The 27,942-nt window shown below is 38.9% G+C and overlaps 1 protein-coding gene across 3 annotated transcripts in view; it reads left to right on the top strand.

Annotated features, from left to right (window-relative positions):
- The window catches only part of DYNC2LI1 (dynein cytoplasmic 2 light intermediate chain 1), a 46,076-nt gene that overhangs the window by 6,779 nt on the left and 11,355 nt on the right, over positions 1-27,942 (top strand). For all 3 annotated transcript variants that reach the window (XM_045980260.1, XM_045980259.1, XM_045980258.1), the window contains exons 3-12: positions 7,731-7,765; positions 9,907-9,976; positions 12,240-12,328; positions 16,945-17,131; positions 18,508-18,576; positions 19,182-19,259; positions 23,431-23,507; positions 24,105-24,175; positions 27,290-27,387; positions 27,789-27,881. In XM_045980260.1, coding sequence (XP_045836216.1) covers positions 7,731-7,765; positions 9,907-9,976; positions 12,240-12,328; positions 16,945-17,131; positions 18,508-18,576; positions 19,182-19,259; positions 23,431-23,507; positions 24,105-24,175; positions 27,290-27,387; positions 27,789-27,881 — 867 coding nt within the window. The remainder of the gene's footprint in view (positions 1-7,730; positions 7,766-9,906; positions 9,977-12,239; positions 12,329-16,944; positions 17,132-18,507; positions 18,577-19,181; positions 19,260-23,430; positions 23,508-24,104; positions 24,176-27,289; positions 27,388-27,788; positions 27,882-27,942) is intronic.

The raw sequence follows: 27,942 nt of genomic DNA, 5'->3' as shown, positions 1-27,942 counted from the left end.
TGAAATCTAATCCAGCATTCCAGGAAGGTGTCAACAATTCAGATAAAATTGGTTTGTCATCTCTGGCTTTAGTAATGTTATTTATCACCACGCAGTTAGGAGAAGTCATCTAAAATCCGTGGGTTGATATGTGCACGGGTGTAGCATAACCTTCAGATCGACAGCTGATTTCATGTGGAATACCACATTCTGTCACTTAAGGTCTTAAGAATTACGCACCGTAAAGAAGAAGTTAATTAAATAATTTTGGGGGCACCTGGGTGGCTCAGTTGGTTGAGCATCTGCCTTCAGCTCGGGTCATGATCCCAGAGTCCTGGGATCAAGCCCCACTTTGGGCTCTCTGCCCAGCGGGGAGCCTGCTTCTCCCGCTCCATCTGCCTGCTGCTCCCCTGTTTGTGCTCTCTCCCTCTCAAATAAATAAAGAAAGAAATAAGGAAAAGAATAAGAAGCAATTTTGATTAACATATGAATATTCTGACTGAAACGTGATTGAAAAATATTCAGATAAAAGAATGTTAACAAATAATTATTTTATTGTCTAATGTTATAACTACATTTTAAAAACAATATTTAGACATTTTACTCAAATTCATGGCCATGGAGCCATTGAATTTGAAGTTGGTAAACTGACTTTGTACTTCGCTAATACCATATTTAGCAGGAATTAGAAAGTACTTATTGGGGCGCCTGGGTGGCTCAGTGGGTTAAGCCTCTGCCTTCAGCTCAGGTCATGGTCTCAGGGTCCTGGGATCGAGTCCCACATCGGGCTGTCTGCTCAGCGGAGAGCCTGCTTCCCTTCCTCTGTCTCTGCCTGCCTCTCTTGTGATTTCTCTCTATCAAATAAAAAAAAAAAAAATCTTAAAAAAAAAAAGAAAGTACTTATTGATCTAGGAAAATTACAAGGGTAAACAAAATATTTAAGAAATGTTTTAACTTGGTTTTTATTTCATAAGTTGAAAACATTCAGGTCTTCTACTTCATTTCAGTATAAAAGCCAGGGTTCAGTTAGATAAGTCAGGAAAAATAAATAATAAATATCTAAGCATCGAGGTGAATAAGTCAGTGTCTTAATAATATTCATATTTTGGATTTAGTTACTTTTAGGATTATCATTTAGGAATAATTGGATCACGTGAATGATGTTTGTCATAGGGTTATATGCTACTGTGGAAAGCATGAGGAAAATATAGCAGCACCTCCCCAGGACCACTGATTGGTAGGAAGAGACCTCTCCCCACTCATTTTCTGCTTTATTTAGCCAAGGAGACAAAAAGTTTTTGGAAGTGGCCGTACGGAGCAGAAACAGATGTATTGTGTCTTCATGCAGCTTTGCTTGACCCATAGCAGTTCTTGCCAGGAAGGCAGAACTCCTGGTGACACTGTCTGAAAGAGGCTGAGGCTTGCAGAGCCAGGATGCTGGAATTTATTTGGTGTGATAGTTCATTTCTATCTGGGCTTCCTATTACTCTTCTACTTTTGGGCTTCATGCTACCACATAAGGACATGTTGACAGTGAAACTTTCTGGAACTAAGCTCTGCATCAGCGAGGCTACCTCTTTACCAGGTGATATCAGTGGCCAGGTAGCCAGAGGACTCCCCTGCCTTGGGCTGTGTCCCAGAAGGCCTCTCCCCCCACCAACACCTGGACATCCATCGTTGGGAGATACCATACAGAACATTAATACTATACTTATTGGTGGGTAATGTTATACCACCATAAAAGAGTTGTTAGTAATGAAAGGAAGGAATATGAAGTTACTTGAAAAAAGCAGGACAGAAATTTTATATACAGTATGACTATATGTCTATAAAAATGCAAAGATAAAAAATAGAAATATGTATGGCAAAATTTTACTCACTGTTTTTATTTGTTTTTAATTTCTGTATTTTGCAAAGATATCTTCTTGGCCCACTTTTAAAAATCTGAACTTAATTGTGCAAATAAAATTTTCATAGGGCTCACTTATATTTTAAAATTTTAACCCAGCTCTAGTGTATGCACATGTCATTTCATGAGTTTATTGTTGTGAGGAGAGTGATTTTTGCATTGGATACAGTACTTTTCCAGTTTCCTACTTACTGCTATATAGATACGTACACGGATTTAAAACAATGAGTAAATAACTAATACTAGTCTTACGGCACAAGTAAATTTCTATTACAAAGAGTATTCTGAGGGCGCCTGGGTGGCTCAGTGGTTTAAGCCGCTGCCTTCGGCTCAGGTCATGATCTCAAGGTCCTGGGATCGAGCCCCGCATCGGGCTCTCTGCTCCTCGGGGAGCCTGCTTCCCTCTCACTCTCTCTGCCTGCCTCTCTGCCTACTTGTGATCTCTCTCTCTCTGTCAAATAAATAAATAAAATCTTTAAAAAAACAAAAAGAGTATTGTGTGTGGGGCGCCTGGGTGGCTCAGTGGGTTAAGCCTCTGCCTTCGGCTCAGGTCATGATCTCAGGGTCCTGGGATCGAGCCCTGCATCGGGCTCTCTGCTCAGCAGGGAGCCTGCTTCCCCCTCTCTCTCTGCCTGCCTCTCTGCCCATTGTGATCTCTCTGTCAAATAAATAAAAAAATCTAAAAAACAACAACAAAGAGTATTCTGTGTAAGAAGCCATCTTTCAGGTGGCTTATCCTAGGGACAGGTACTGATTAGGGACACCAATTTTAGCACACAAATGCTCACACCTGAAATGTCCCACCAGCATCCCCAGTAGTCACTCTCTGTTAACAGTTGTTCTAAACTTTGTTGTTGTGACAACCCAGTTCTGTTTTATTTGTTGTTTGTGAAGCCGCCCTTTTAAAGTGTAGAATGTGTCCTATTCAAGCTGGGTATTTATTTTCATTTATGTAAATCAAAACTAATTTTGCTTTTGGAGACAGCAAACTCTCTTGACATAGGTAGAACTTGAGGATATTGTTTTCCCTTTTTTGGTCATTAAGTATATATTTTAATGTTCAGTTTTACTCACAATCAAGGGAATACCAATTAAAATATAGTAGCATGTTCATCTACCAGATCTGAATTGGCTATTTTCCTTCCCTTCATAAGCACTACCTCATTAAGGAAGGGACCACCTTACGATGGTTCCCAGCAGCTGAGGCTCCCGAGCTCGCTCACTCTGCAGCAGACCAGCCTGGGCTGGCTATCATGGCGAGGGGCGGAGAGAGAATGGAAACACATGGGCATCTTGAGGCCCTACCTCAGAACTGGCACCCCAGAGGATATTTTTTTTTTTTTTTGAGGATATTGTTCTTTAAAGTATCTGAGTCCATGCTTTATGCAGAACAATATTTTGAAAAATAAAGAGAAGCAAGCAAGTAATGCTTCTATTCTTCAACTAACCGTAATCATCCTTTACCAGAGAAACTAACTGCCTTGCTGCCTTCTCTCTCTTTTCCATACTTCTGTTCATCCACTCAGTAGACAGCTCTTGAACATCTTCTGTGTGCCAGGCATCCTGCCCGACTCTGGGGAAATAGAAATGAAAGATTATGTATTCTGCTGTGCGGGAACTTGCGTGTTAGTACTTGTACAGCATCACAGCAGACAGATGCTGTGATGGAAACCAGGACTCTCACCTCAGCCCAAGAGGCTGGACGACTGGGAAAGCCCCCTGAAGAGAAGGTGATGTCCAGAGCTTAAAGAGTAGGAAGCAAGGAAAAAGAGTCATTCAGGTGAAGAGGAGAGAGTCAAGAAAAACCTATAAGGGGTGCCTGGGTGGCTCAGTTGTTAAGCGTCTGCCTTCAGCTCAGGTCATGGTCCCAGGGTCCTGGGATCGAGCCCCACATCCGGCTGCTGGCTCCGCGGGAAGCCTGTTTCTCCCTCTCTCACTCCCCCTGCTTGTGTTCCTTCTCTCGCTGTGCCTGTCTCTCTGACAAATAAAATCTTTAAAAAACAAACAAACAAACAAAAAACCCTATAAAATAGCAGTTGCAGTAAATGGGAGAGAGAACATACTAGACAAACGTGACAGGATTGTCTGTCATTGCTGACTGCTGTTTTGATGATGGGGATTGAGAATTTAGGTGACAGCATTCTGCACAGCATGTATAATTCTTTTCCGTCATCACTCACTCACGTGGGTACAAGCATGGAGGAGAAAGGAGTTGATTGAGTTTATCAGGGTTGGTTTTTGCCAAGTGGGTGCAGTACAGAGCTAGAAAGCTTGGCGAGGGTGTGATATTTGCAAGGGTGATTGTAATGATAAACTATGGACTGTAGGATGGAAAAGGAGAGATGTGGAGGTAGGAGGGAGTCGATGGAGAAGGAGAAATGTTGATGGGTCAGTGGACTTTGGAGGCCTCTTACTAGGGCCAAAGAGTTGTTACTTTGAGGATTCCTGAAAAAGTAGTTGGAGAGTGTGTTGGCGTGTGTGATTTTGGACATAGTTTCCAGTGGTGACATGATTCAAGATGTAACCTTGGAAGTGATGTATGGCAGAAATGGAGTGAAGGGAAGAGTCTGTGTGAGGAGACAAAGGCACTGAGACGTCTGCATGTTCGGTGGGTTGCCCATGCCTACGTGGGTGTGAAGTTAACAAGACTAATGACAGTAGCTGAGAGAGAAAGGGAGACTGTGAGCCAGAGAAGATGATAACCGTCACAGTCGACTGGTACAAACCTCTAAGGCTTTTGCAAAAGGAGGGAAGTAGAATAATTATTTAAAGGACTGGGGAGCGGGGGCATGTGGGTGGCTCAGTCAGTTGTGCCTCTGACTCTTGGTTTCACCTCAGGTGATGATCTCATGGGTTGTGGGATGGATCCTGTGTTAGTTCCATGCTCAGGGGGAGCCTGCCTGAGGATTCTTTTTTTTTCTTTTTTTTTTTTTTTTTAAGATTTTACTTATTTATTTGACAGAGAGATCACAAGTAGGCAGAGAGGCAGGCAGAGAGAGAGGAGGAAGCAGGCTGCCTGCTGAGCAGAGAGCCTGCTGAGCGGCTCGATCCCAGGATTCTGAGATCATGACCTGAGCCGAAGGCAGAGGCTTTAACCCACTGAGCCACCCAGGTCGCCCCTGCCTGAGGATTCTGTCCCCCGCCTCTCCATCCACTCACGCTCCCCCTCCTTTCTGTCTCTCTCAGATAAATCTTTTAAAAAATAATAAAGGTGGCATTGGGGAGAAAGGAGAGCGCTGAAGTACATAAGGTGTAGAAAAGAATAGCCTTTAACAGGATTGCAGAGGAAGTGGTCCAGAGGCAGCCGTATTTTAGGTAAGGCCAGTGGGTGGAGAGCACATTCTGAAGAAGCTGAGTTTACTGGGGAGTTTGCTAATCATGGAGCTGGAGCTATAGAGTGGAAGGATTTTGGAAGAAGGGAGGGGGTTTATTATGCCTGATGAAGGGATGCATAGAGGATTATGGAATTAGAGCTTCAGCGAAAAAGACTGGACTTCCGATGTCACTGAGGTAATGGGAGGAAAGATAGGATTCATTCTGATATCTCTAAGTGAACTTGTATTAGGTCAGTGTTTACTGAACCAGGAGAGCTAGGAGTCTCTGGATCAACTCTCAGAGGACACTAAGTTCACTAGTGATTTTTAAAAATTTAGATCATATTTTAATGATAGTCTAAAAGTTTATTCCAGTGCCCAGAATTGAGTTTATGTTTACTTGGAATTGCCGCCACATAATACTACACATTTACATGAAATTATAATCAATATTTAAATCAACACTATAGGACCATGAGAATTTGAGAAAATTGGCTACTTATATCTAAGGTTCCTTCCAATTCTAAAATACATTCATTCTGATTCTGTGTTTTCTTGTACATAGAGTACATTAGTTTTTAGGTGTAGTTGTCTCCCCCTATCTGCAAGGGATATGTTCCAAGACCCCCCAGTGAATCTCTGAAACTGCAGATAGTACTGAACATAGTATATACTATGTTTTTTTCTATACATACCTACCTATGATAAAATTTAATTTCTAAATTAGGCATAGTAAGAGATTAACAACAATAACAAAATTAAACAGTTATAACAATGTGGTCTGTCACTCAAAATACCTTACTATACTGTGCTCACCCTTCTTGTGATGATCTGAGATGATAAAATGCCCATGTGATGAGATGAAGAGACAGGAATGACATAGCATCCGCCTTTGGCTCTAGCCATGATCCTGGGCTCCAGTGATCGAGCACACTCGGGCTCCCTGCTCAATGGAGATTCTGCTTCTCCCTCAGCCCTTTGCCCCTGCTCATGCTCACTCTCTTTCAAATGAATGAATAACTCTTTCAAAATAAATAAATAATCTGCAAATTCATAAGCTAGAAGCATTCACGATTAGCTTAGCGATATCCCTCTGGATCTGTTTATTTTTGTGTTATGTGTTTCTGTGCCTCTTTCTGAATCTATTTATGCATATGTGTATGTATGTAGATCTCAAAAAAAGCAGGAAAAGATACTTTAAAAATTGAAAACAGGGTTATGCTAATCTATTACAATTGTTTTACCATGTCAGTAAATATGTTCCTGTATCATCATTCCTAACAGCTGCGTGTTACTCCCTTCAAGGATTGTCGTAATTAATTTAGCCTGTCCCCTGTTTGGGGACATTTGGTGGCTTTTAGTTTTTCACTTTGATGTAATACCTGTCAATAAACATCCTCCAATAATTTACATTTTTTCCTATTTCAGTTATTTATGTTTCCCATTATAAAAAAGTAATCAACTGGATCATATCCCAGATGTAATCTAGAGTAATTTATTTGTGCTCATACTTTTTTTGGTTAAAAAAAAATTACAGGTTTTTAAGGACAACACATATCTAGTCAAATGTTCTTTGTTTTTTTCAGCCTGGGATTTTCCAAACTATTTTTCTTGGAACCCAAAACTTCTTCCATTAGAGCTTCACCTGCTACTCCTCTTGTATCTCTTTTCTTGTAAGAGTTTTTTTTTTTTAAAGTTTTACTATTAAGAAAAAAAATCAGGGGCACCTGGGAGGCTCATTCATTAAGCATCTGCCTTAGGCTCAGGTCACGATCCCAGGGTCCTGGGATTGAGGTCCACATCGGGCTCCCTGCTCGGTGGGAAGCCTGTTTCTTCCTCTCCTACTCCCCCAGCTTGTGTTCCCTCCCTCTCTTGCTGTCTCTCTCTCTCTCTGTCAAATAAATAAATAAAACCTTAAAAAAAAATTAGTGATTAAGCCACTAAGCCAATCCCTAAGATGTAAAGTTAAGTTTCATGATTAATGGCAGAGATGATCAGAGCCTATATGTTCTGACTCCTAACAAGAAACTTAGAATAAGTTTATTCTCTACAAATAAAATGATAAACAAGAAATACTCTAACCCAGTATCTGGATTGCTTACTTTGAACATATTTGCAGCATGTCCTTTATTTGTAATCTTTCTTCTTTATTTCCACTTCAACAATTGGAATTAAAAACATTTTAGAAGACACTAATCATCTGCTTAACCAGTAATTAGCATTGATGAATAGAGAGAAAATTTCAGACAGCTGCCAAGTTGACCACTAAAGTGAGGTATGATTTGCTAGTATTTGTCATCTGCAGGACTTTATAATTATAATAATAGCAGTGTAGTTACACTGTGATGGAAAGTTGACAGTTAACTTTTTCCACTTATCAAACTTAGGAACAATTCTGAAAGTTTCTAGTTTCCAGGTAATTTATCATTCAAGTGATTAAAATCTATTTTTTGCCACAATTATGAACAATAACAAAATTTTACATGTGGATGACATTAACACAGTATTCTTTCTTTTTTAATTTCCAGGGAAAGACTACTATTATTCTAAGGTGTCTTGACAGGTAAGTGTTATGTTAACTTTCAGACTACATTTTCTGTTTATTCTAGTTGTACAGGGCAAGTTAGATTCTAAAAGGCATATGGAAGGAGAACAATTTTGAGGCCCAAATAGTATTAATTCTTAGTGAATCCTTAGTATGGTCTTTAAGAGCTTCTTTAAAGACAAAAACAACAATAAGCAAATAAAATATATATACATATTTTTTGGCATATATAGACATATATACATATATCTATAAATATGCAATTTGTAGGTATAAATAAATATAGACACACACAGGATTAGTGTTGAATTTTCCTATTTGGGGAAGAAATGAACATAACTGTGATACTACTTACCTGCTTTTTGGCTGTGCTACTCTGATACTTGGTTTATTATTTTACCTAGCCCATGATTATTGATCATTAATTCTAGTCTTTAAATTGTCCATGGAAGCATTTCTGAAGCACAGTGTTGGTCTTCAACTGTACCTTTTACCATTTGTTTCTTCTACTTCCTAACCTTCTATATGGCCATCAGATTAAGATTTGAGTATATGATCAGTGGGCATTGCAGGAAATGAAAAGGAAAGTCTTCAACTGATTTTGGAAGAGATCCCTTCATTCCAATACCTATGTCTTATAACTTCTCCAAAACCATCAACATAGATGGAATTTTCTCTTAAGGTCACATTAAAGAAACATCATCCATTTGAAAAATAAAGAATTCAAATAATAGAATCCTGACTTTGTGTAATTTCCTTTTACCAACGGAAGAACCATCCATACTGACACCTATATCATCTCTCCATCCCCAGGAATCATGGCTCTTTCTAGACCATATGTGCTTCTTTTTACAAATTAGTCATCTGACACAATATCAGCTTAGGCTGAAATATGATGCTGAACTGCATTTCAGTTCCTTGGCAGTCTACTTAGAAAAAAAGACAGTTCTGCCTATTATATGTTAAATACCAGAGCTTATAAATTTTGTCTTCAAAGTGGCAATCTGTTTTGTAAATGAAAATTAGTATCTTTCAGGAAATACAACCAAACATTTTACTATATATGTATCAAAAAAAGATATATGTAGGGATGATATGCAAAATACCTAATAAAGATAAATATATAAATTGCAAATTTAAAAATGATTTCTCTTTGTTCTCCAAATTAAAAAAGATATATGCCAATACTGTTCACCCTTAAAACGGAAGAAAGTTCTGATGCATGCTACGGGCGAACCTCGAGAACATTTTACTAAGTGAAGTAAGTCAGTCACAAAAAGACAAATACTGTGTGATTCCACTTCTGTGAGGCATTTCAGAGCAGTGAGAGTCACAGAAACAGAAGGTAGAATGGTATTTGCCAGGGTCTGGAGCAGAGGGGGAAATAGTGAGTTATTGTATAATGGGCATACGGTTTCGGTTTTGTAAGATGAAGTTCGCGAGTTTGTGCAGCAGTGTGAATACACTTAACGTTCCTGATCTGTACATGTAAAAATGGTTAAGAAGTAAGTTTATGTTACGTGTTTTTCACTACAGTAAGAAATGAAATCAGTAAATAAGTAGATATATGCCATAAAACTGCTTACCAAGCAGTATTAGATGCTGTGCCAGTAATTCCTCAAGCCATTTGTCCATTTTTAGGACTTGATGTAATTTGTTAGTTTGCAGCTCTCACTAGTTAAATGATGTTTGTGTCTGAGTCGTGAGTTCAGATAGAGAATGATATTAAATCTTCCATTGATGTCTTCAGTGAAGCGATAATCGTTCGATTCCCAGCTCCCCACGTCAGGGCCGAGTACAAATGTGGTATCTGCGCTTCCTCTGTGACCTGAACGCCGAGAGCTGGGCCCTGACGTGGCGCCTGCCCCGGGCAGCCACACCACCTTCTCTGCTTGCCCTGACAGAGCCCGTGAGGGCTACGGCGTCGTGCACGTACCATTTTTCGTCTCTGCAGCTGTGAATAATATCCTCGAAGGTGGTTTTGTGAAGGCTTATTTATTTTTTATGTAAAATTTTTATCAGTTTTACCTCAGTGCTATTCCACAAAGTAACTTCTCTCCCTAATAGAACAAGTTTTTAAGAGGAAGCAAAAATGAATTGGGTCATATGATAGCATAAGGAAACGCATGATGGTAACACTGTCTGTCTTTATCATGCAGGGATGAGCCACCAAAACCAACATTAGCTTTGGAATATACATATGGAAGAAGAGCAAAAGGGCATAATATAGTGAGTGGTTTTTTAAGTGATACTGCCGGGCCTGTAGATGGAGAAGTAATAATGCCAACTTTGTTTGAGATTTTTGTCTTACCTATAATCAGTAAACATAGCCAGTTGTACACTTCATAGCTGTGTGCTTTTAGACTTCAAATGCACCTTTGCAGATGTGAAGCCAACCCAAACTGTGAAAATAATTTAGCCTTCTTCTGGGTTGTGCCTTAAAATGCGGGAGTAAGTTTCCCTTGTAACTTTTTTGTACAGTTTTTGGACAAATTATATTAATTGTGTTAATGTGACTTTTTCTTCTTTCAAGTGGGAATAATATTGTTCCATCCTGACACCCCCAAAAATCTGCTAAAAATACAAGTTTGACCTGTAGAATATTTTTTAAAATATACTACTCAAGGGGACGCCTGGGTGGCTCAGTAGGTTAAAGCCTCTGCCTTTAGCTCTGGTCATGATCCCAGGTTCCCACATCGGGCTCTCTGCTCAGCAGGGAGCCTGCTTCCTCCTTTCTCTCTGTCTGCCTCTCTGCCTACTTGTGATCTCTGTCAAATAAATAAAATCTTTAAAAAAATAAAATATACTATTCAAGATTCAAATTATTAGCATTTTTACAAGTGTATCTTGAAGTTAGTAAAACTATTTGAGACCTAAGGCCATAATTGGTTACAATCCTATTTTCACATTTGAGTGTCTACTCAAAGGAAAGTTGGAGATTAGTCACGACAGAAGGAGAGTTTATGGCATGTGTTAGAAGGATTAAAAAAATTCTGAAATAGAATCCTCATGTGGAGTTCTCCCATGAAAAGAGGTCATTTCTTAGAGTTAGGTCTATGGAAGAACAATCATACTGTGCTTCTCCCATAAGAGACAAATTCTTACAGATTGATCTAGTCCAAATGTTTGACCTTTAGTTAAAACTGCCTGTTGCTAGATTTACCAGTGAAAATTGGTTATTAACACTGTGATATTAAAAAGAAAAGAGGGGTTCCTGAGTGGCTCAGTGGGTTAAAGCCTCTGCCTTCGGCTCAGGTCATGATCCCAGGGTCCTGGGATTGAGCCCCACATCGGGCTCTCTGCTTAGCAGGGAGCCCGCTTCCTTCCTCTCTCTGCCTGCCTTTCTGCCTAATTGCGGTCTCTGTCTGTCAAATAAATAAATAAAATCTTAAAAAAAAAAAATTAAAAAAAAAAAGAAAAGAAACAACATAATATAGTGAGATGTGGGAAAACCTTGTTTTTGTGACTCACATGAATTTTAATATGAACGAAGACAGAAATGGGATTATTGTTTTCATTGGAAACAAATAACTTTCACAGCTTCACTTTTGAGAAGAGCTCTAAAAACTCCCCTTGGTCAAATTGTGACTCAAGGGAGATTTTCCAGTGAAAAATTATTTCCCCCATAAACATTAGTGATTCATATATTAACAGCAAATATTCAGGTATCAATAGCAAAACAATCTTAGTGATTATAAGATGATAATTTGTCAAAAATATATACTCACCTAGAACTTGCTTTTTAAAAAAAGGGTTTTTTAAATTAACATATTATGTATTATTAGCCCCAGGGGTACAGGCCTGTGAATCGCCAGGTTTACACACTTCACAGCACTCACCATAGCACATACCTTCCCCAGTGTCCATAACCAATCCACCTTCTCTAAAACTTGCTTTGACTGTCTGTCTCTTCCAGGTTAATGGCAATAGATATATGAAAACTCATGTGACTTTCTTTTTCCCCTAAACTTTGTGTTGGCAAGTTGGGCTTTTCCATATTTGTTCTGGAAGATTGAATGTCTTTCTCAGATTTAATGTTCCCTAAGAGTTCCAAATGGAAGCAGTGTGTCTGCTCCTCACACAGACATGGTGTCCCAAAGTCTCCTGAGCAACCGGGAGGAAGCAGAGAAGCCATTAGTTAGCAGTCAAAGAAGCTTGTTGTGGAACAGATGCTCTTACTCCCGAGCTGCATGGCTGCCTCACCGTTACAGTCCCCCAGTGCTTAGGAGTCCTCTGAGAAGGGAATCGGTTTTTCAGTCTCTTCTTGTTCTCCACCTACCGTGTTAAGGTTTCATCCTTGTTTTTTGGAATAGATGTTTCAGTGCATTTTGAGAGATGGGAAGAGAAAGGGAAGCTTTGAATGCCAAGAAAAAGGTTTATTGAGGACTGCAATATTTTGTATCCATAATTATTACTGGCTGATGCTATGAACTTAAGTAGTATTGAAAAATAAAATAATGATAATAACATGAAAAAATACCTGTTTTTTCAGCCGAAAGATATTGCTCACTTCTGGGAACTAGGTGGAGGAACGTCTTTATTGGACTTAATCAGCATCCCCATCACAAGTGATACTTTACGGTAAGTGAGCCCGACCCAGGAACAGTTGTTCGTCACGTACCCAGTAGCGTCCATGGATGAGTATGCCTGGGCCGTTGGGAGTCAGAATTTGAGGGGCAGTTTTATGTTGCTGAAGGGTCACACTCCTTTCCTCTCTGCTCTCCAAGTGTCATGTTTTCGAAGAGATGTTAAAAAAAAAACCAGGGTTTGGCCTGTGCTGACAGCTGGCATTCCAACTGGTAACATATTTTGTAAGCCTGCAAACAAACAAAATATGTCAAATAACACTTGAGCAATGAATTCACTTGGCAAACATAAATTTGAAAACCTTGGTTCTTTTGAATACCCACCCGGGTGTGAGCTAGTTCGGCCCTGTGTGTTTTCTTCAGCTGGATATTTAAGTCTACCTTCGAATTTAAAGCTATTTAGTACCACAGAAACTTTGCCCAAGGGAACAGTGACTTAGAGGAGGGACAAAGTCTCTCTATTTGCTGACCTTAAAGAAACAGGAACTTGAGGAAAACCTCAAACTCTTTGGTTGTGTTTCCTGACAATGACTCCCACATGTTGGCCAAATCAGACATGGAAAATTGTGACATTTCTCAGTGTTCCTGGGAATGCCTCTTCGCCAAGGAAAACACGCATTTTTACATCTGAAATATCTTACTCTTGTCAGAGTTTAACAGAAACCATTGCTGCTGCCTGGACCAGATACAAAGGGCTTGACAGTTACTTGTTACATTTCAGCTGTTAAGATCTTTAGGGTATAGACTGATTTCTGTTTAACAGAACAATTGTTTTTCCATAAGCTAGCTGGTCACTGATAATGTTGACTTCATTTGCCCAGTGATATTTTCTTCTTTTAAAGAAATTTCATTTGTTGTCTTTCACTTGTTACAAAAGTGGCATATGCTCATGGAGAGGTCTTGGGAAAACACTGAAAGGTAGGAAGAAGGTAAGAGCACCCATAATCACCTGAAAAATAACTCTTGTTAACATGCCAAGGTATTTCTTTCAGTGTCCTCAGCCTTTATAAATATACTTTGTACAGTTTGGGGGTGTTTTCTATGTGTGTTTAGATCTTGCTTTTTCACGTATAACCACCATTTCTCCCTGACATTATTTTTCAGCAACATGGAATTTTACAGTTCTATAGATTCTCATTTGTCCTCCTTTAACAGAGACAAATCATGGAGGCCGCCTGGGAATGAGGGCCACTCCTGGTGGTGTGGTTGAGAGAAGGCAAGGACAGGAGAGATGCTGAGGAACCGGAGCTGCCAGGCATTGTGGCCCGAGGTGGAAAGGAGAGCAAATGGCTGGGAGCTGCTCTTACTGGGTTAGGATCTGGCTCCAATTCTGGCCATGACTCTGTCCCATCACCCTGTCAAATGATCTCACTCCCCTCCTCTGGCCCAAGAGGCTCCAGGCCTGATGGCCTTGTGGAAATTCTGCTTTCTGCAGGAAGCCACATTCTCCCACAGCTTCTTTAATGCCTCACTTTGTGAGTTCTTGGGTCTTCGTTCCCTGGAAGCCCAGGGCAGCCATGGCTTGCTTTACAAGGGGAGGTCAGGTTTCTGATAAACAGACGGAAGGGAAGCCGGAGGCCTGCATCCAAAGTAGTTTGCTGAGTGCTTAAGGAATTCATGAAAAATTTCACGCCTAATGTTGTTGCAGATCTCAGAGTGTTTTGTGACTGGAATCAATTTGACACGTAATTAATTTCCTTGTGTTGGACAAAGCCCAGCAACTTGTGAAAAATAATATTGCCAAATGCTATTAGATACTGTTTATCTTTCATACAATGATTGTAAGTGCATTAAACCGGCTTTAGATAATTTGTAATGGAGCATTTCCTGTGGTTTAATTCCCTGTTTAAAGAGATGGTAAATGTGAGATCATGCCATTTGAGACAACATGGATGGACCTACAGGGTACTGTGCTACATGAAGCAAGTAAGAATGAGAAAGACAAACACCATAGGATTCCACTCATAAATGGAACCTAAAAAAAAAAAGAAACCAAAAGCAGAATCAGACATGTAAATACAGAGAACACACTGATGGCTGCCAGAGGGAGGGGCTAGAGGGATGCGCACAATGGGTGAAGGGGAGCAGGAGATACAGGCTTCTGGTTATGGAATGAGTAAGTCACAGGGATAAGAGGCACAGCATAAGGAATACAGTCGGTGATATCGTAATAGTGATGTAATGGGACAGACGGCAGCCACACTCACAGTGAGCACGGCATCGTGTATAAACTTGTCAGTTACTAAGTTATACACCTGAAACTAGTGTGACATTCTGCCAACTATACTCAAATAAAAATTATTTTGCTTTTATTTGCTATGAAGGAAAAATAACACAGGTGTGTACAGTGCAATGGAAATACAAACTTTAATTTTGGAAAAAGGTTGAATATTCTGTTATGTTTTCACTTAAAGTTATTTTTTATTTGGAAACATAATAGATTTTTGGTTATATACATTTTACCACAGTAAAAAAAAATGAAACCATAGTCAGTGTTTTTTAAACAACCATACTAACCCCCTACAATAAATTTAATTTCTTATTATAAAGATACATATTATTTATTATAGTCAAGTAAAGCTATTATGGGTTTATTAAAATGATTAGATCTGATTAGCTATACAATTTAATGACATGCTGATTTTATAGAAAACCTCGATAATTACTGTCTAAAAGACTATTTTCTGAAGTTAGACCTGTAGTGTAGAATTTACTGTTTCATTGAATTACACAAAATAGCTGGTTTTTCTCTAAGCAAAAGAACTGACATAATTATAAAATAACTAACATGTATTGTAATTCCTTGCTATAGCTAACAGAATGGTTGCCCTGTTGATCAGGGGAATATATTGGCTTGTGATCATGGCTCTCCATACTTACTATGACCATGTTCTGAAATACTCCGAGATTTGTTTTTTGTTTTGATAAAATGTCCTCACATTTATCCCTTGCCACTTTTTTTTTTTTTAAAGATTTATTTATTTGACAGATAAAGATTACAAGTAGGCAGAGAGGCAGGCAGAGAGAGAGAGAGAGAGGAGGAAGCAGGCTCCCAGCCAAGCAGAGAGCCTGATGCGGGGCTCGATCCCAGGACCCTGGGATCATGACCTGAGCTGAAGGCAGAGGCTTTAACCCGCTGAGCCACCCAGGCGCCCCTATCCCTTGCCACTTTTAAGTGTGCAGGTTAGTAGCGTTATGTATCTACTCCTTGTGCAGCCGTCACCGCTATCTCCAGATTTTTTTCATTCTCCCCAACTGAAACTCTGTCCCCATGAAACACTGACTCCCTACAGTCCCCTTCCCCGGCCCTTGGCAGCCACCTTTCATATGCGCTGTGAATTTCTGTGAATCTGACTACTCTAGGTCCCTCCTGTTCGTGAAGTCGTGTGGTACTTGTCCTTTGAGTCTGGCTTCTTTCACGCCACAGAATGTCTTCAGGTTCACCCGTGTCAGAATTTCCTTCCATTGGTATTCTGCTGGGTGGATATACCGCATTTTGTTGAGGCATTCAGCCATGGATGGATATTTGGGTCATTCCCACCTTTTGGCGATTGTGAATAGTGCTGCCATGAGCGTTGGTGTAGAGATACGCGTTGGAGTCCCTGATTTCAAATACTCCCGGAAGTGGAATTGCTGGATCATACGGTAATTGCTTAATTTTTTGAGGAACCAGCATACTGTTTAACACAGTAGGAATTTCACATTTTACATTCTCCCCAGCAACGCTCAAGGATCCTGATTTCTCTGTTTTCTTACCAGCACTTGTTATTGGTGTTTCTGTTCTGTTTTTGTCTTACCACAGCTATCCTAAGGAGTATGAAGTCGACACCGCTGCAGGGGTTAGGGATATTGGGCATCTTTTCGTTTGTTAATGGCCGTTTGTAGATCTTCGTGGGAGAAATGTCTTTTGGTGTCTTTTGCCCATTTTTTCGTGGGTTTGTTGTTGGTGAGGTTGATTTCTGTTTGAGTGACAGGAACACAAGTACACATTCATGTGATGACGGCAGTGGTGTACATGGTTGCCAGGCGTGCGCGTTCAGGGAGGCCCCATGGTAGAGCAGGACGTGTGGCTCTGGATCTATGGCTCTACAGTCTACTGGTTCTATAAATCTGCGCCTCAGACTTCTAATCCATAAGATGGGTATCATAACATCTTCTCGAAAGGGTAGTTGCAAAGATTTAGTAAAGGAGATAGTCCTCTGCCTGGGGCCATCCGTACATCTGTTCTCTGTGACCTAATTGTCATGTTGTTGCTTGTGCTCTCATTCTTTGTTTCCATTCTCTAGAGGACACAGTAAAATTGGATCTGATCATCACATTGTTGGACTCGATTGCTTGCAGATTATTTGAATTGGATTATTATTAGTACAAACAAAACCTTCAGTGCCACTGTTGGTTATATCACTTAAATATCACTAGAGGAAAGCGCTGGAATAAATAAGGCTATAGCTTTGGGCTGTCTCTCTGTGTGTTTTGTCTTAGAAAAGTGCTATATGTTTTGTTTGATCTTTAAGCTATAATGTTATTCTTAGATAATAAATTTCAGTATAATAAGGTTTCAAAACAGTAATTACTTTGAGTCTTTTTTAAGAAATTTTTTTTTTTTTTTAGGACATTTTCTATTGTTCTTGTTTTGGATCTTTCAAAACCTAATGACCTTTGGCCCACCATGGAAAATCTGTTGCAAGCCACAAAAAGCCATGTAGATAAAATGATAATGAAACTGGGCAAGACCAATTCTAAAGCAGCTTCTGAAATGAGACAGAAGATATGGAGTAATATGCAGAAGGACCATCCAGTGAGTTACTGTTGGGATTATTCCCAGAATCCTTAGCCCCATACATAGTTAAAGATAACATCATGGACATTGGGGAGGGGAGGCGAACCATAAGAGACTATGGACTCTGAAAAACAACCTGAGGGTTTTGAAGGGTCAGGGGTGGGAGGTTGGGGCAACCTGAGGGTTTTGAAGGGTCAAGGGTGGGAGGTTGGGGGAACAGGTGGTGGGTAATGGGGAGGGCACGTTTTGCATGGAGCACTGGGTGTTGTGCAAAAAGAATGAATACTGTTATGCTGAAAAAATAAATAAAATGGAAAAAAAAAAAAAGATAACATCACAAACAGCTTCCTTAGATTTTTATGCATGATTTGAAATTCATTTGATGTAGATGAACTTGTTCACTGGAAAACTGTAGCAATTTAATAAAACCTCAGTGAAAGCAAAACAAGGAAAAAGATTTCTCATGTCTTCTTGTTAGACATTCACTGTGATTGTTATGGCATATTATACCAATCAAAAGAAATAGAGTTTTGAAGTAGTAGTTTGATATTGATTTTATAACCTCTGAAAATGAAGATAAAAAACCAGACTGTACAAAAGTCACCTGGCAAAGAGCAGATGAAGCTACAAGTTTAAGCAATGAGTAGAGTTTTCACAGCCTTCATTTTCATTCTGTATTTTACATTCATTTAGTGTCTGTCATATATTCAATATCTTTTGGTTATCTGACAACTAACTAAATTATAAAGTTGCAACGATGGTAACACAGGTCTTTCAGTACAATCATGAATATCATTTTCTAGAAAACCTGCAGCACTATCTTACGTTGCCCAGCTTTACATAGGGAATATGAAGATGAAACTGATAGTTTATGGTTTCCATCGTGCAGCGTAAATGCCACTGCAACAAAAGCTAATACCAAATAGTAAATAATAAAAACAGGCAGAGGGGGGCGCCTGGGTGGCTCAGTGGGTTAAAGCCTCTGCCTTGGGCTCAGGTCATGATCCCAGAGTCCTGGGATCGAGCCCCGCATCAGGCGCTCTGCTCAGCAGGAGCCTGCTTCCTCCTCTCTCTCTGCCTACCTTGTTTCTCTCTGTCAAATAAATAAAATCTTAAAAAAAAAAAACAAAAAAAACAGGCAGATGACATGTTATTTAAGAGAATAGGACAGAATATAACAAATAAGTAAATATAGTAATTTAGGAATTTCCATTTCTTGTTTTATACTTGAGGTATATAATTTAGTAAGTGAAAGTTAAAAATTCAGACAACCTCTATGTCAAGCCAAATCAACATTTCTAAAAAGACTAAAATGGTATATTTTTAGAAGTAAATAGAATTTGCTGAATATGTAGTACTAAGCAATTATAATAATCAATAAAATGTGTTAACAGGATCGTGAATTAATCGACCCATTTCTAATACCTCTGGTCATAATTGGAAGTAAATACGATATTTTTCAGGTAAGGTGGTTGTTTATGCTTACCCAGGCTTTATGGGAGAGGAACAAAAATTATAGTGGTATGAGAAAAATGACTCTGGGAGGGAGAGGTCAAGGAGTCACACATCTTAAGGATTTTGGAAAAGAAGACATAGTGGGGAAAGAAAATATGTAAAGAACAATACATACAGTGGAGTGGGGATAAGGCAGTCAGGTGGGGATGGGTGGATTGAGAAACTGAATCTTTCACCGAGTCACTGAGGGATAGGACTGATTTCCCAACTTTTAAATTGAAGAAAGTGGAAAATTGGTTTCTTCTTATCTTTGCTTGTCAGAGAATCCCTAGGGTATTCCACACTGTAAAATGTGTGCTCATATCTAAATTCTATTGAGCTAAGTGTTTAAACAAGAAAAGATCTGATAGCTATAGTTCTAGAAGGCTGCAGCTACTGTTCAACTCTCTATAGGAACAAATATCAGGGTAATGGAGTCCTACTCCTCAGGGTATGTTCCAAAAAAAAAAAAGAAAGAAATCATATATTTCTATACTTAATAATTTGCACCTTCCTGCTAGAGGAATTTAATTTTCTCAACTTGCTTTTTCTTTTTAAAAACGTGTTTCTTCAGGATTTTGACTCTGAGAAGAGGAAGGTTATATGCAAGACCCTTCGATTTGTTGCACATTATTATGGAGCATCGTTAATGGTTCGTACATTTCTTATCCTTTGGCTTGAGTGTGGACAGCACCAAATTTAGAAAGATTAGCAATTTGATGCACAGTTGTAAATACTCATGTTTTTACTTGTACACATAATCCCATCCTTCCCTTTCCTACTGCCTCCAAATCCTCTTGTTACAGAATGTTTGATAATGTATTTCTAGAACATACTCTGCTAGATGGCCAACCATGTCTTCGAGTGATTGCTTATGTCCATAAACCCCAGTCAGAATCTCGGGCAGCTTCCCTGCCGAGCGTGGTGCCTGACTTGGGGCTTGAGCTCATGACCTTGAGATCATGACCCAAGCCAAAATCAAGTGTCAGATGTTCAACTGACTGAACCACCAAGCACCCCAAACCCCGATCAGTCTTAAAGAGATAAACTGGATGTTAATTTATTCATTTTTAGTTTTCCCTTAAGAATTAGAATCTGGAGGGGTGCCTGGGTAGCTCAGTGGGTTAAAGCCTCTACCTTCAGCTCAGGTTGTGATCCCAGGGTCCTGGGATCGAGCCCCACATCAGGCTCTCTGCTTGGTGGGGAGCCTACTTCCCCTGCTCCTCTCTGCCTGCCTGTCTGCCTACTTGTGATCTCTGTCAAATAAATAAATAAAATCTTAAAAAAAAAAAGAATTATAACCTGGGAGCCCCTGGATGGCTCAGTTGGTTAAGTGGCTGCCTTCGGCTCAGGTCATGATCCCACGGTCCTGGGATCGAGCCCCGCATTAGGCTCCCTGCTCAGCGGAGAGCCTGCTCCTCCCTCTTCCTCTGCCTGCTGCTCTGCATACTTGTGCTTTCTATCTCTCTGTCGAATAAATAATAAAAGCCTTAAAAAAAAAAAAAAAGAATTAGAATCTGTCTTCTCCTAAGAGAAAAGAGAAAAAAAACCTTTAACAATATGTTCTTTTTTTAAACTTCAAAACAAAACAAAACACTGTTGTAGGGGTTAAAACCACGAACTTGAGAGTCGTGCTGCCTGGGTTCGAATCTCAGAACAGCCATTAATCAGATGCGTGATCTCAGGCCATGTCATCTCACTCAAGCCCCAATCTCCTCCAGGGTAAAATGGACAAAACCAATGCTTTCTTCATAGGGTTGTTGTGAGGGTAAGTGAGAGAGTAAGGTGATGTGCTCACCACAGGGCCTGAAACAGTGTTCCTTAGTAAATGTTGCTTATTATGATAACTGTTACCCTTACCTTCCACAGCAGGAACAAAGGATAAAGGGTATTCTTTAATGCAATAAGATATAAAAGCACTTTTATTTAAAAGAAATACTATCTTCCCATTTGAATGGTTTCTTTTTCCTAATACATTAAAGTGCTCAGAGGAAGCTGGAGACAACACAGTCTAACCCTGGCCTTCATGGCTAGGAGATTATGACTTAAACTGATGAGTATGATCTATATTTAAAGTTTTTGTACTTCTGAAGACTCCAAATTGCATTGTGTATTTTTCTAAAAATCAGTACCTTTTATGTTTATACTGTATCTGTTTATGTATTAAATTGACAGAGTGCTTTGGAAATTTTTTTTTTAATGTTTCAAAGAGATATGGGGAGTTTAAAATGAATGTATCTAGAATACAGAAGCAAAGACCATGGATCTTGTAGTTTCTTATTTTTACTATAAGATAAAGCCCCACAGTTAGTTCTGGTTACTTAGCTGAGGCAACACTCTATCTTTTTAGGAACAGATCACATTTATGACCTGTTGGAATCTAGTCTGGTCCCATGTGGACAAATTTTAGATCATCCCAGGCCACAGCAGGTCTAGAAGGGCCTACAAGATCAGAGTCTTCTAGGGAATGGATTTGAGAAAAGCTTCATCTCAGCTTTCAGCAAGCTAGAGGGATGAGAGGTTGGGTTAGAGGAGCCCTTCTGGACCAGGAGAACCGTAACGATTGTATAGCTTCCCAGACCGAGAAGAGAGTTACAAAGCCCCCTCTTTCCATTTGATGTCTCATCTTCCCCACCCCCTCTCCATTCAAGAGAAACAGTTTGGTGCTGCTTGACAAGATGGATGGATACTCAGCAGTTATTTTTTTAGCCCTTTAGTTGATCCTTTCTAATTCGGTCAAGAAAATGGATTCACCATTATGAGCAATCTAATAAAGTTAATAAAAATTTAAAAATAGACATGGATAGGGGCACCTGGGTGGCTTAGTTAAGTACCTGCCTTCTGCTCAGGTCATGGCCCCGGTGTCCTGAGATTGAGCTCCATGTTGGGCTCTCTGCTCAGCCGGAAGCCTGCTTCTCCCTCTGCCTCTGCCTGCTGTTCCCCGTTTGTGCTCCATCAAATAAATAAATAAAATCTTAAAAAAAGAAAAGAAAAGAAAAGAAAACATTGATAAGTAGGACCAGATTCAGTGGAGATTTGCCAGGATGGTATGAGGCTTAAAAATGTGATCTATGGGGGCGCCTGGGTGGCTCAGTGGGTTGGCCCTCTGCCTTTGGCTCAGGTCGTCATCTCAGGGTCCTGGATCGAGCCCTACATCGGGCTCTCTGCTCCGCAGGGAGCCTGCTTCCTCCTCTCTCTCTGCCTGCCTCTCTGCCTAGTTGTGATCTCTCTCTCTGTCAAATAAATAAATAAGTAAGTAAATAAAATCTTTTTTTTAAATGTGATACATGAGGAGGAGTATAAAATTATGTTCCGTCATCTAGAATGTGATAATGCTCTTTAAATATTCAAAGGATAGGTATTAGAAGGAATCCAAAAGGATTAGGGATTAGATATTCTTTGCTCTCTTAGAGTCAAGAACAAGGAATCAATGGAGCAGAGTTTAGCTCAAAATAAGAAAGAACTTTCTAATACTACCATTATCTGAAAATGGAATGAGTTGCTTTGGGAGATGATGAGTTCCCATTGAGTTTATCCAAGCAGAAGCTCTATAGCTATTTGTGGAAGATGTTTCAAGGCAATTGATGTGACAGATGGGGGGGGGGGGGGTCAGAAAATTTCTCATGTCCTCCCAGCCCTTCTATGAAATGACATTTGTGATGAGGTATTTTCCTTTCCACATAGGAAACATAAATAATAATACTAATAAAGTTGTGTTTTAAAGATTCAGGGTTTTTAAAATATTTTTAAGCCTCAAAAGAAGTATTAAAAATGTTTCAATTTTCAAAAGTCAATGTGTTAAATTTTATATATTCACGTGAGTAAATACTTTGCCTGGAAACCTGGCCTTAACCCAGAATGAATCTTACCCTGAAAACTGATTTCTTTGCCTTATAAAATCACTTTTCATTTTGCTTCAGGGTTGTTTTTCCCACTTTCATACATCTTAGCCATTCTGATTTGGCTGAGTAACTTTTGGTATTTTCAAAAATCAAATCAAATTTCCAAAAATCCAAAATCAAGTCTTAAAAGATTGGTAGAGCACATGTCCTCATGTTCACTTGAGGTCTCAGCTTAATTATTAATAGTATCCACCTCCTTTCATTCTCTGGAGTGTTCTGCTTATGCTCACCCTAGTTGCATACCACCCCTGAGAACGTTTAGTAGCTTACTTTGCAGACTTAAGGGCAATTCTGAAGAGAAGTTAAAATATCTTTTTAATGAGTATCAGTATTGTTGAGCTAGTCTAGTATCCCTGCTGGCTTTTTGGAAGACAGTAATATGCCCGTGGATGGAAAAGTTATTTATGATGTATATCTCCTATTTTCTACCAACCAGACTGTATTTTGAAAATAATTATGGGGGCACCTGGGTGGCTCAGTGGGTTAAAGCCTCTGCCTTCGGCTCAGGTCATGATCCCGGGGTCCTGGGATCAAGCCCTGCATTGGGCTCTCTGCTTGGCCAGGAACCTGCTTCCCTTCCCTCTCTCTCTGCCTGTCTCTGCCTACTTGTGATCTGTGTCTGTCAAATAAATAAATAAAATTTAAAAAAAAAATAATTATCCATATGTGGGAGTAGCTGAAATGATTAGTACATACACATGTCCCTTCAGTATTGTGCACTCAGGAAATTTGAAGAATGAGTTAAAACAAATTTATTGAGATTATTTTCCTTTTTTCAGGTTGCTGTCTGCTCTAAGCAAGTGTGTGTTGGGCAAATAATAATCCTGTCTGCAATTTGTACTTGTTCAAAGCCATACTGTATTTTACCTGTTTCTGTGATTTGAAAGCACAGCATATATTCTCCTGATTTTATTTTTTTAGTTTACCAGTAAATCAGAAGCTCTATTACTAAAAATACGTGGAGTTATCAACCAGTTAGCATTTGGCATTGACAAAAGGTACTGTTAAACTATACTTTTTGTATCTTTTTAATTTTTTTTGCCAATAATAATCTCATCTGATTATTGTTCTCATCTCATTATTGTTTCTTCATAAGAAAGTGTACCCAGGGGGCTATTCTTAGAGAAATAATTTCATATTATTTCCTATTTCTTGTATTGTTTAAATATTTCTCAAATTTTACAACTAAAATGTTATATAACACTTAGAGACTAGAATAAAATAATACTATTACAGTTATTTCACTGATTTCAACTTCTCTCATTTTAGTAGCTTTCCCTGTGTTACATTTTCTTATATTGATTGGGAATCGAATTGATCATTGTAGTATGTATATTTTTCTTAACGTTGCTACTTTTCTTGGTTTTCATTTAAGGTAATTTGGGTCTGTCACTGTTTTTTCCCCTATAAAACTTTATTGATGCCAGACTTTTAATTTTTGAAAAAGCTTAAGTAGATATTCACTCACTCATTTGGGGACAGTGCTCTCTCATCAGTGGCTAGATAAAAACTTGGCTCTTGTATTTACAGTAGAGCATGGCAGGATATTCGATTGCTAAACTAAATTAGACTCTCTTTTCTTCTTACCCATGTAGCAAATCAATATGTGTGGATCAGAATAAACCACTGTTTATCACAGCAGGATTGGATTCTTTAAGTCAAATAGGTTGGTGAACTTATTAAGATAGTTCAGTCTTTTTTTAATTGCTTATTGATTTCATCCTAGCCTGTATTCACTTCCTCTCCAACATACCACCATTTCTGATTTCATTATCATTGCTGTTATTTATGTATTTATTTGTATACACAGTATTGATGCAGCATGCATCCCATTGACATATTTGTAATGGAAGGAATGTTGCCACGTAAGAAACTGATTTTGGATCTTTCACTAAAAAATTTTGCATGTATTTCCTTTCCCTCACTGATTTTTTTAAAATTTTAAATTTTAGCTTGTGGAGTTAAAAGAAAACCAGAAACACAAGAGTGGTCAGGAAAGTGAAAGCTGTATGTTACGGGCCTTGATGAAAAATGTGATGGAATAAACCAAAAAAGAACAGTTGTACTAATTATGTATGCTTTAATTCTTCATTATGAAAATAGTTTGCTTCAGGTGATGGGATGTATTTCCTAAACTTATGGACATTTTAGGCTTGTGAAGCAGAAAGAATTTGAAAGGTTTATATAATCAAGCTCCTTATCTTCCCACAGAAACTACTTTCATTGTGGAGGTTTGGGGCCTAGCAACTCCTTCTACTCGGCTGACATAATTTGGTTTTAACGCTCTAGTAGATAGTGGTTTTGTTCTTTATTTCTCATCCATAATTACTATTACATGCTCAAGTTGACTGGACTTCAAATATAGATCTTTGTAATGAGATTATAGATTGAATTGGAATGAAAAGAGTAGAGGTTGTTAATGAGTGGTCACAAAGACTGGTTTTATATTATAACTGTCATTAATACCAACTTAATTTCATTAGCTATGAGAATCACTGTGTGTACCGATAGATAATGCCCCTGAAAATAGCTGGAGGTCAAAAAGGAATGAGAATTACTGAATTTAAAAACCATGGAGCTTAGGGGCACCTCGGTGGCTCAGTGGGTTAAAGCCTCTGCCTTCAGCTCAGGTCATGATCCCAGGGTCCTGGGATCAAGCCCCGCATCGGGCTCTCTGCTCTCTGCCCAGGGGAGCCTGCTTCCCTCTCTCTCTGCCTGCCTCTCTGCCTACTTGTGATCTCTGTCTGTGAAATAAATAAAATCTTAAAAAAAAACAAAAAACATGGAGCTTAGACCTCATCAAAATTAAAAACTTTTGCTCTTGAAAATCCATTTGAAAAGGATAAAAGGACATGCTACATGCTGGGAGAAAATAATTTTCAACTGCATATCTAACAAAGGACTATTGATATCTAGAATATATAAAGAACCTAACAGTAAAAACAAAATCCAATTAGAAAACAGCCAAAAGACAAGCATTTCACCAAGGAGGATATACAAATGGCAAATAAGCATATGAAAAGATGTTTAATATCTTTAATCATTAGGGAAATGCAAATTGAAACCACAGTGAGTTCATCAGAATAGCTAACAAAAAATAACGACAACACCAAATGCTGGCAAGAATATGGAGAAACTAGATATTCCTACATTGCTGGTAGGAATGTAAAATGATAACAGCCACTCTCGAAGACAGTTCGACAGTTTTTTTAATAAAACTAAACGTACTATTATATGATCAGGAAATTGCATTATTGGGTATTTATCTCAGAGAAATTAAAACTTACATTCACATAAAAATCTGTACACAGATGTTCATGGTGGCTTCCTTTGTAATAGCCCCAAACTAGAACAACCAGATGTTGTTTAAAACTCTGTATTATGGTATGGTATGTCCACACTGTAGAATACTATGGAGCAAGAAAAAGGAACAAACTATTGGTACAGGCAGTAACTTGGATGGATCACCAGGGAATTATACTGATGAAGAAAAGCCAATCAGAAAAGGTTATATACAATATGATTCTATTTATGTAAAATTTTTGTGATGAAAAAATTTTAGAAATGGAGGAAAGATTAATGGTTATCAGAGGTTAGGGACAGGACTGTAGGTGGGGAGATGTAGAAGAGGTTGGGAAGGGGTGGTGTGGGTATAAAAGGGCAGCATGAGGGATCCTTGAGACAGTGGCACTGTGCAGTATCTTGTCTGTGGGAGTGGATACATTTACCTACAAAGGTGATAAAACTGTTGTATAGAACTTAATACACACACACACACACACACACACACAGATGAGGACAAGTAAAAAACTTGGGAAAGCTGAGTAAGATTGGTGGATTGCATCACTATCTTTCCCACCAAAGTGGTAAGGAGGTCCTGAAAGAGCAGCATTATAAATACTAGAAAAGAAAGAATGAGAAATCTCAGATTATAGATTGACTTTTGCCAAGAAGTGGCAGGGTTTTTTCAAATTAAATTACACAGTCTGTACATAAAGATATTCTCATTATAAAATGTTAGAATAGTACATCCAAGGATCAAGTTTGATGTGCATACTTCGAGACTATTTTTCTAGACATGGGAAATAGAAAAACCTACTTGTTTGAACATAACTGGATCATTCTGTAGCTAGCATTCTGAAAGTCTCCCTTTCTACTCAGTATGTCTTAGTGGTTTTCTGTGTTAATGCTGTAGCTTGATCTATTTGGTGTTTTGACTGCTGTAGGGTTACAGAGCATGGCTGTGCATAGTGATTTAGTTCACTATACCTTCACTGATGGACAGCTTGTGGCCAATTTTTCACTAATACAAATGATGCAGTGTGAAATCATTAGTATCTGTGTACAGGTGTTTCTGGATTATACACCAAAAATGGGGGTTTCTGGGTAATAGCATATAACCTTTTTCCCTATTTGCATGTCAGTTAGTAGTGCCAAATGAGCCTCTAAATTGTCCCAATTTATACTCTAATGAGTAGCACATAAGAGTGTTTCCTTATAAATTCACAAACACGAGAATATCAAACTTGATATTTCACCAGATGGCAATGTAAGAATGGGGACAGAGAATCACAACTGACTCATTACTCTTGTCTCCTCCTCTTCTGGTGCTAGAATCTGTGGCCTTGCTACACTGGGTTGGAGTAAATTTTAAGAGTGGCTATATTAGGGAAAAGGGAAATGAGTGATCTCGGATTTGTATTTTTCTGAGTGTCCTCTGTTTTATTGATTGTCAGGTTTTAATCAGTACAGTCATTTTGTGTACGATTTCCAATTTTAGGATCTCCTCCTGTTCCTGATAATGACATTGGAAAGTTTCATGCCCATTCACCAATGGAGTTGTGGAAGAAAGTGTATGAAAGGGTCTTTCCACCAAAGGTAAAGATTTCTAATTCTTTTCAAGCAATAATTTTTTTGCATTATTCAAGTTATTAGGAAATGTTCCAGTGAGCCTATTATGATTACTTTGTTTTCTACTCTTGAATGCTCAAAAATCGAATACTGTGTGCCAAAAAACTATTATACATGAGGCACTGTGGGTTTTAAAAGACGAGCAAGATACAGCTCTTGCTCCCCTTTCACATTCAGCTCCCAGGGTGCTGGAGAAGGGAGAGAGAGCAACTGGAAGGAGAGGGTGGGAGAGGGCCTGGTGGCATCTGAAATGGGCCACAGTGGTGATGACAAAACCTCAAAAGACCATAGACAGTCTGGCTGAGGCAGATGGTAGTCATTGACGGTTTGGGGGTATGGGCATGAAATGACGTGAGGTGTAATTTCAGAGTATCAACACACTAAAAGATATCAAGGACCCTGCAAGAGACCCTCAGTATGCTGAAAGTGAAGTTGATGAAATGAGAATTCAGAAGGATCAGGTAGTATCTTTAACATTTATTTTATCTTGAGTTTTATCATAAAATACCTCTAGAATTTCAG

This window comes from Meles meles, chromosome 16, assembly GCF_922984935.1.
Source record: "Meles meles chromosome 16, mMelMel3.1 paternal haplotype, whole genome shotgun sequence".
NCBI lineage: Eukaryota > Metazoa > Chordata > Mammalia > Carnivora > Mustelidae > Meles > Meles meles.
Note: the sequence above shows the minus strand (reverse complement) of the source record. Positions and strands in the feature narration are given on the sequence as shown.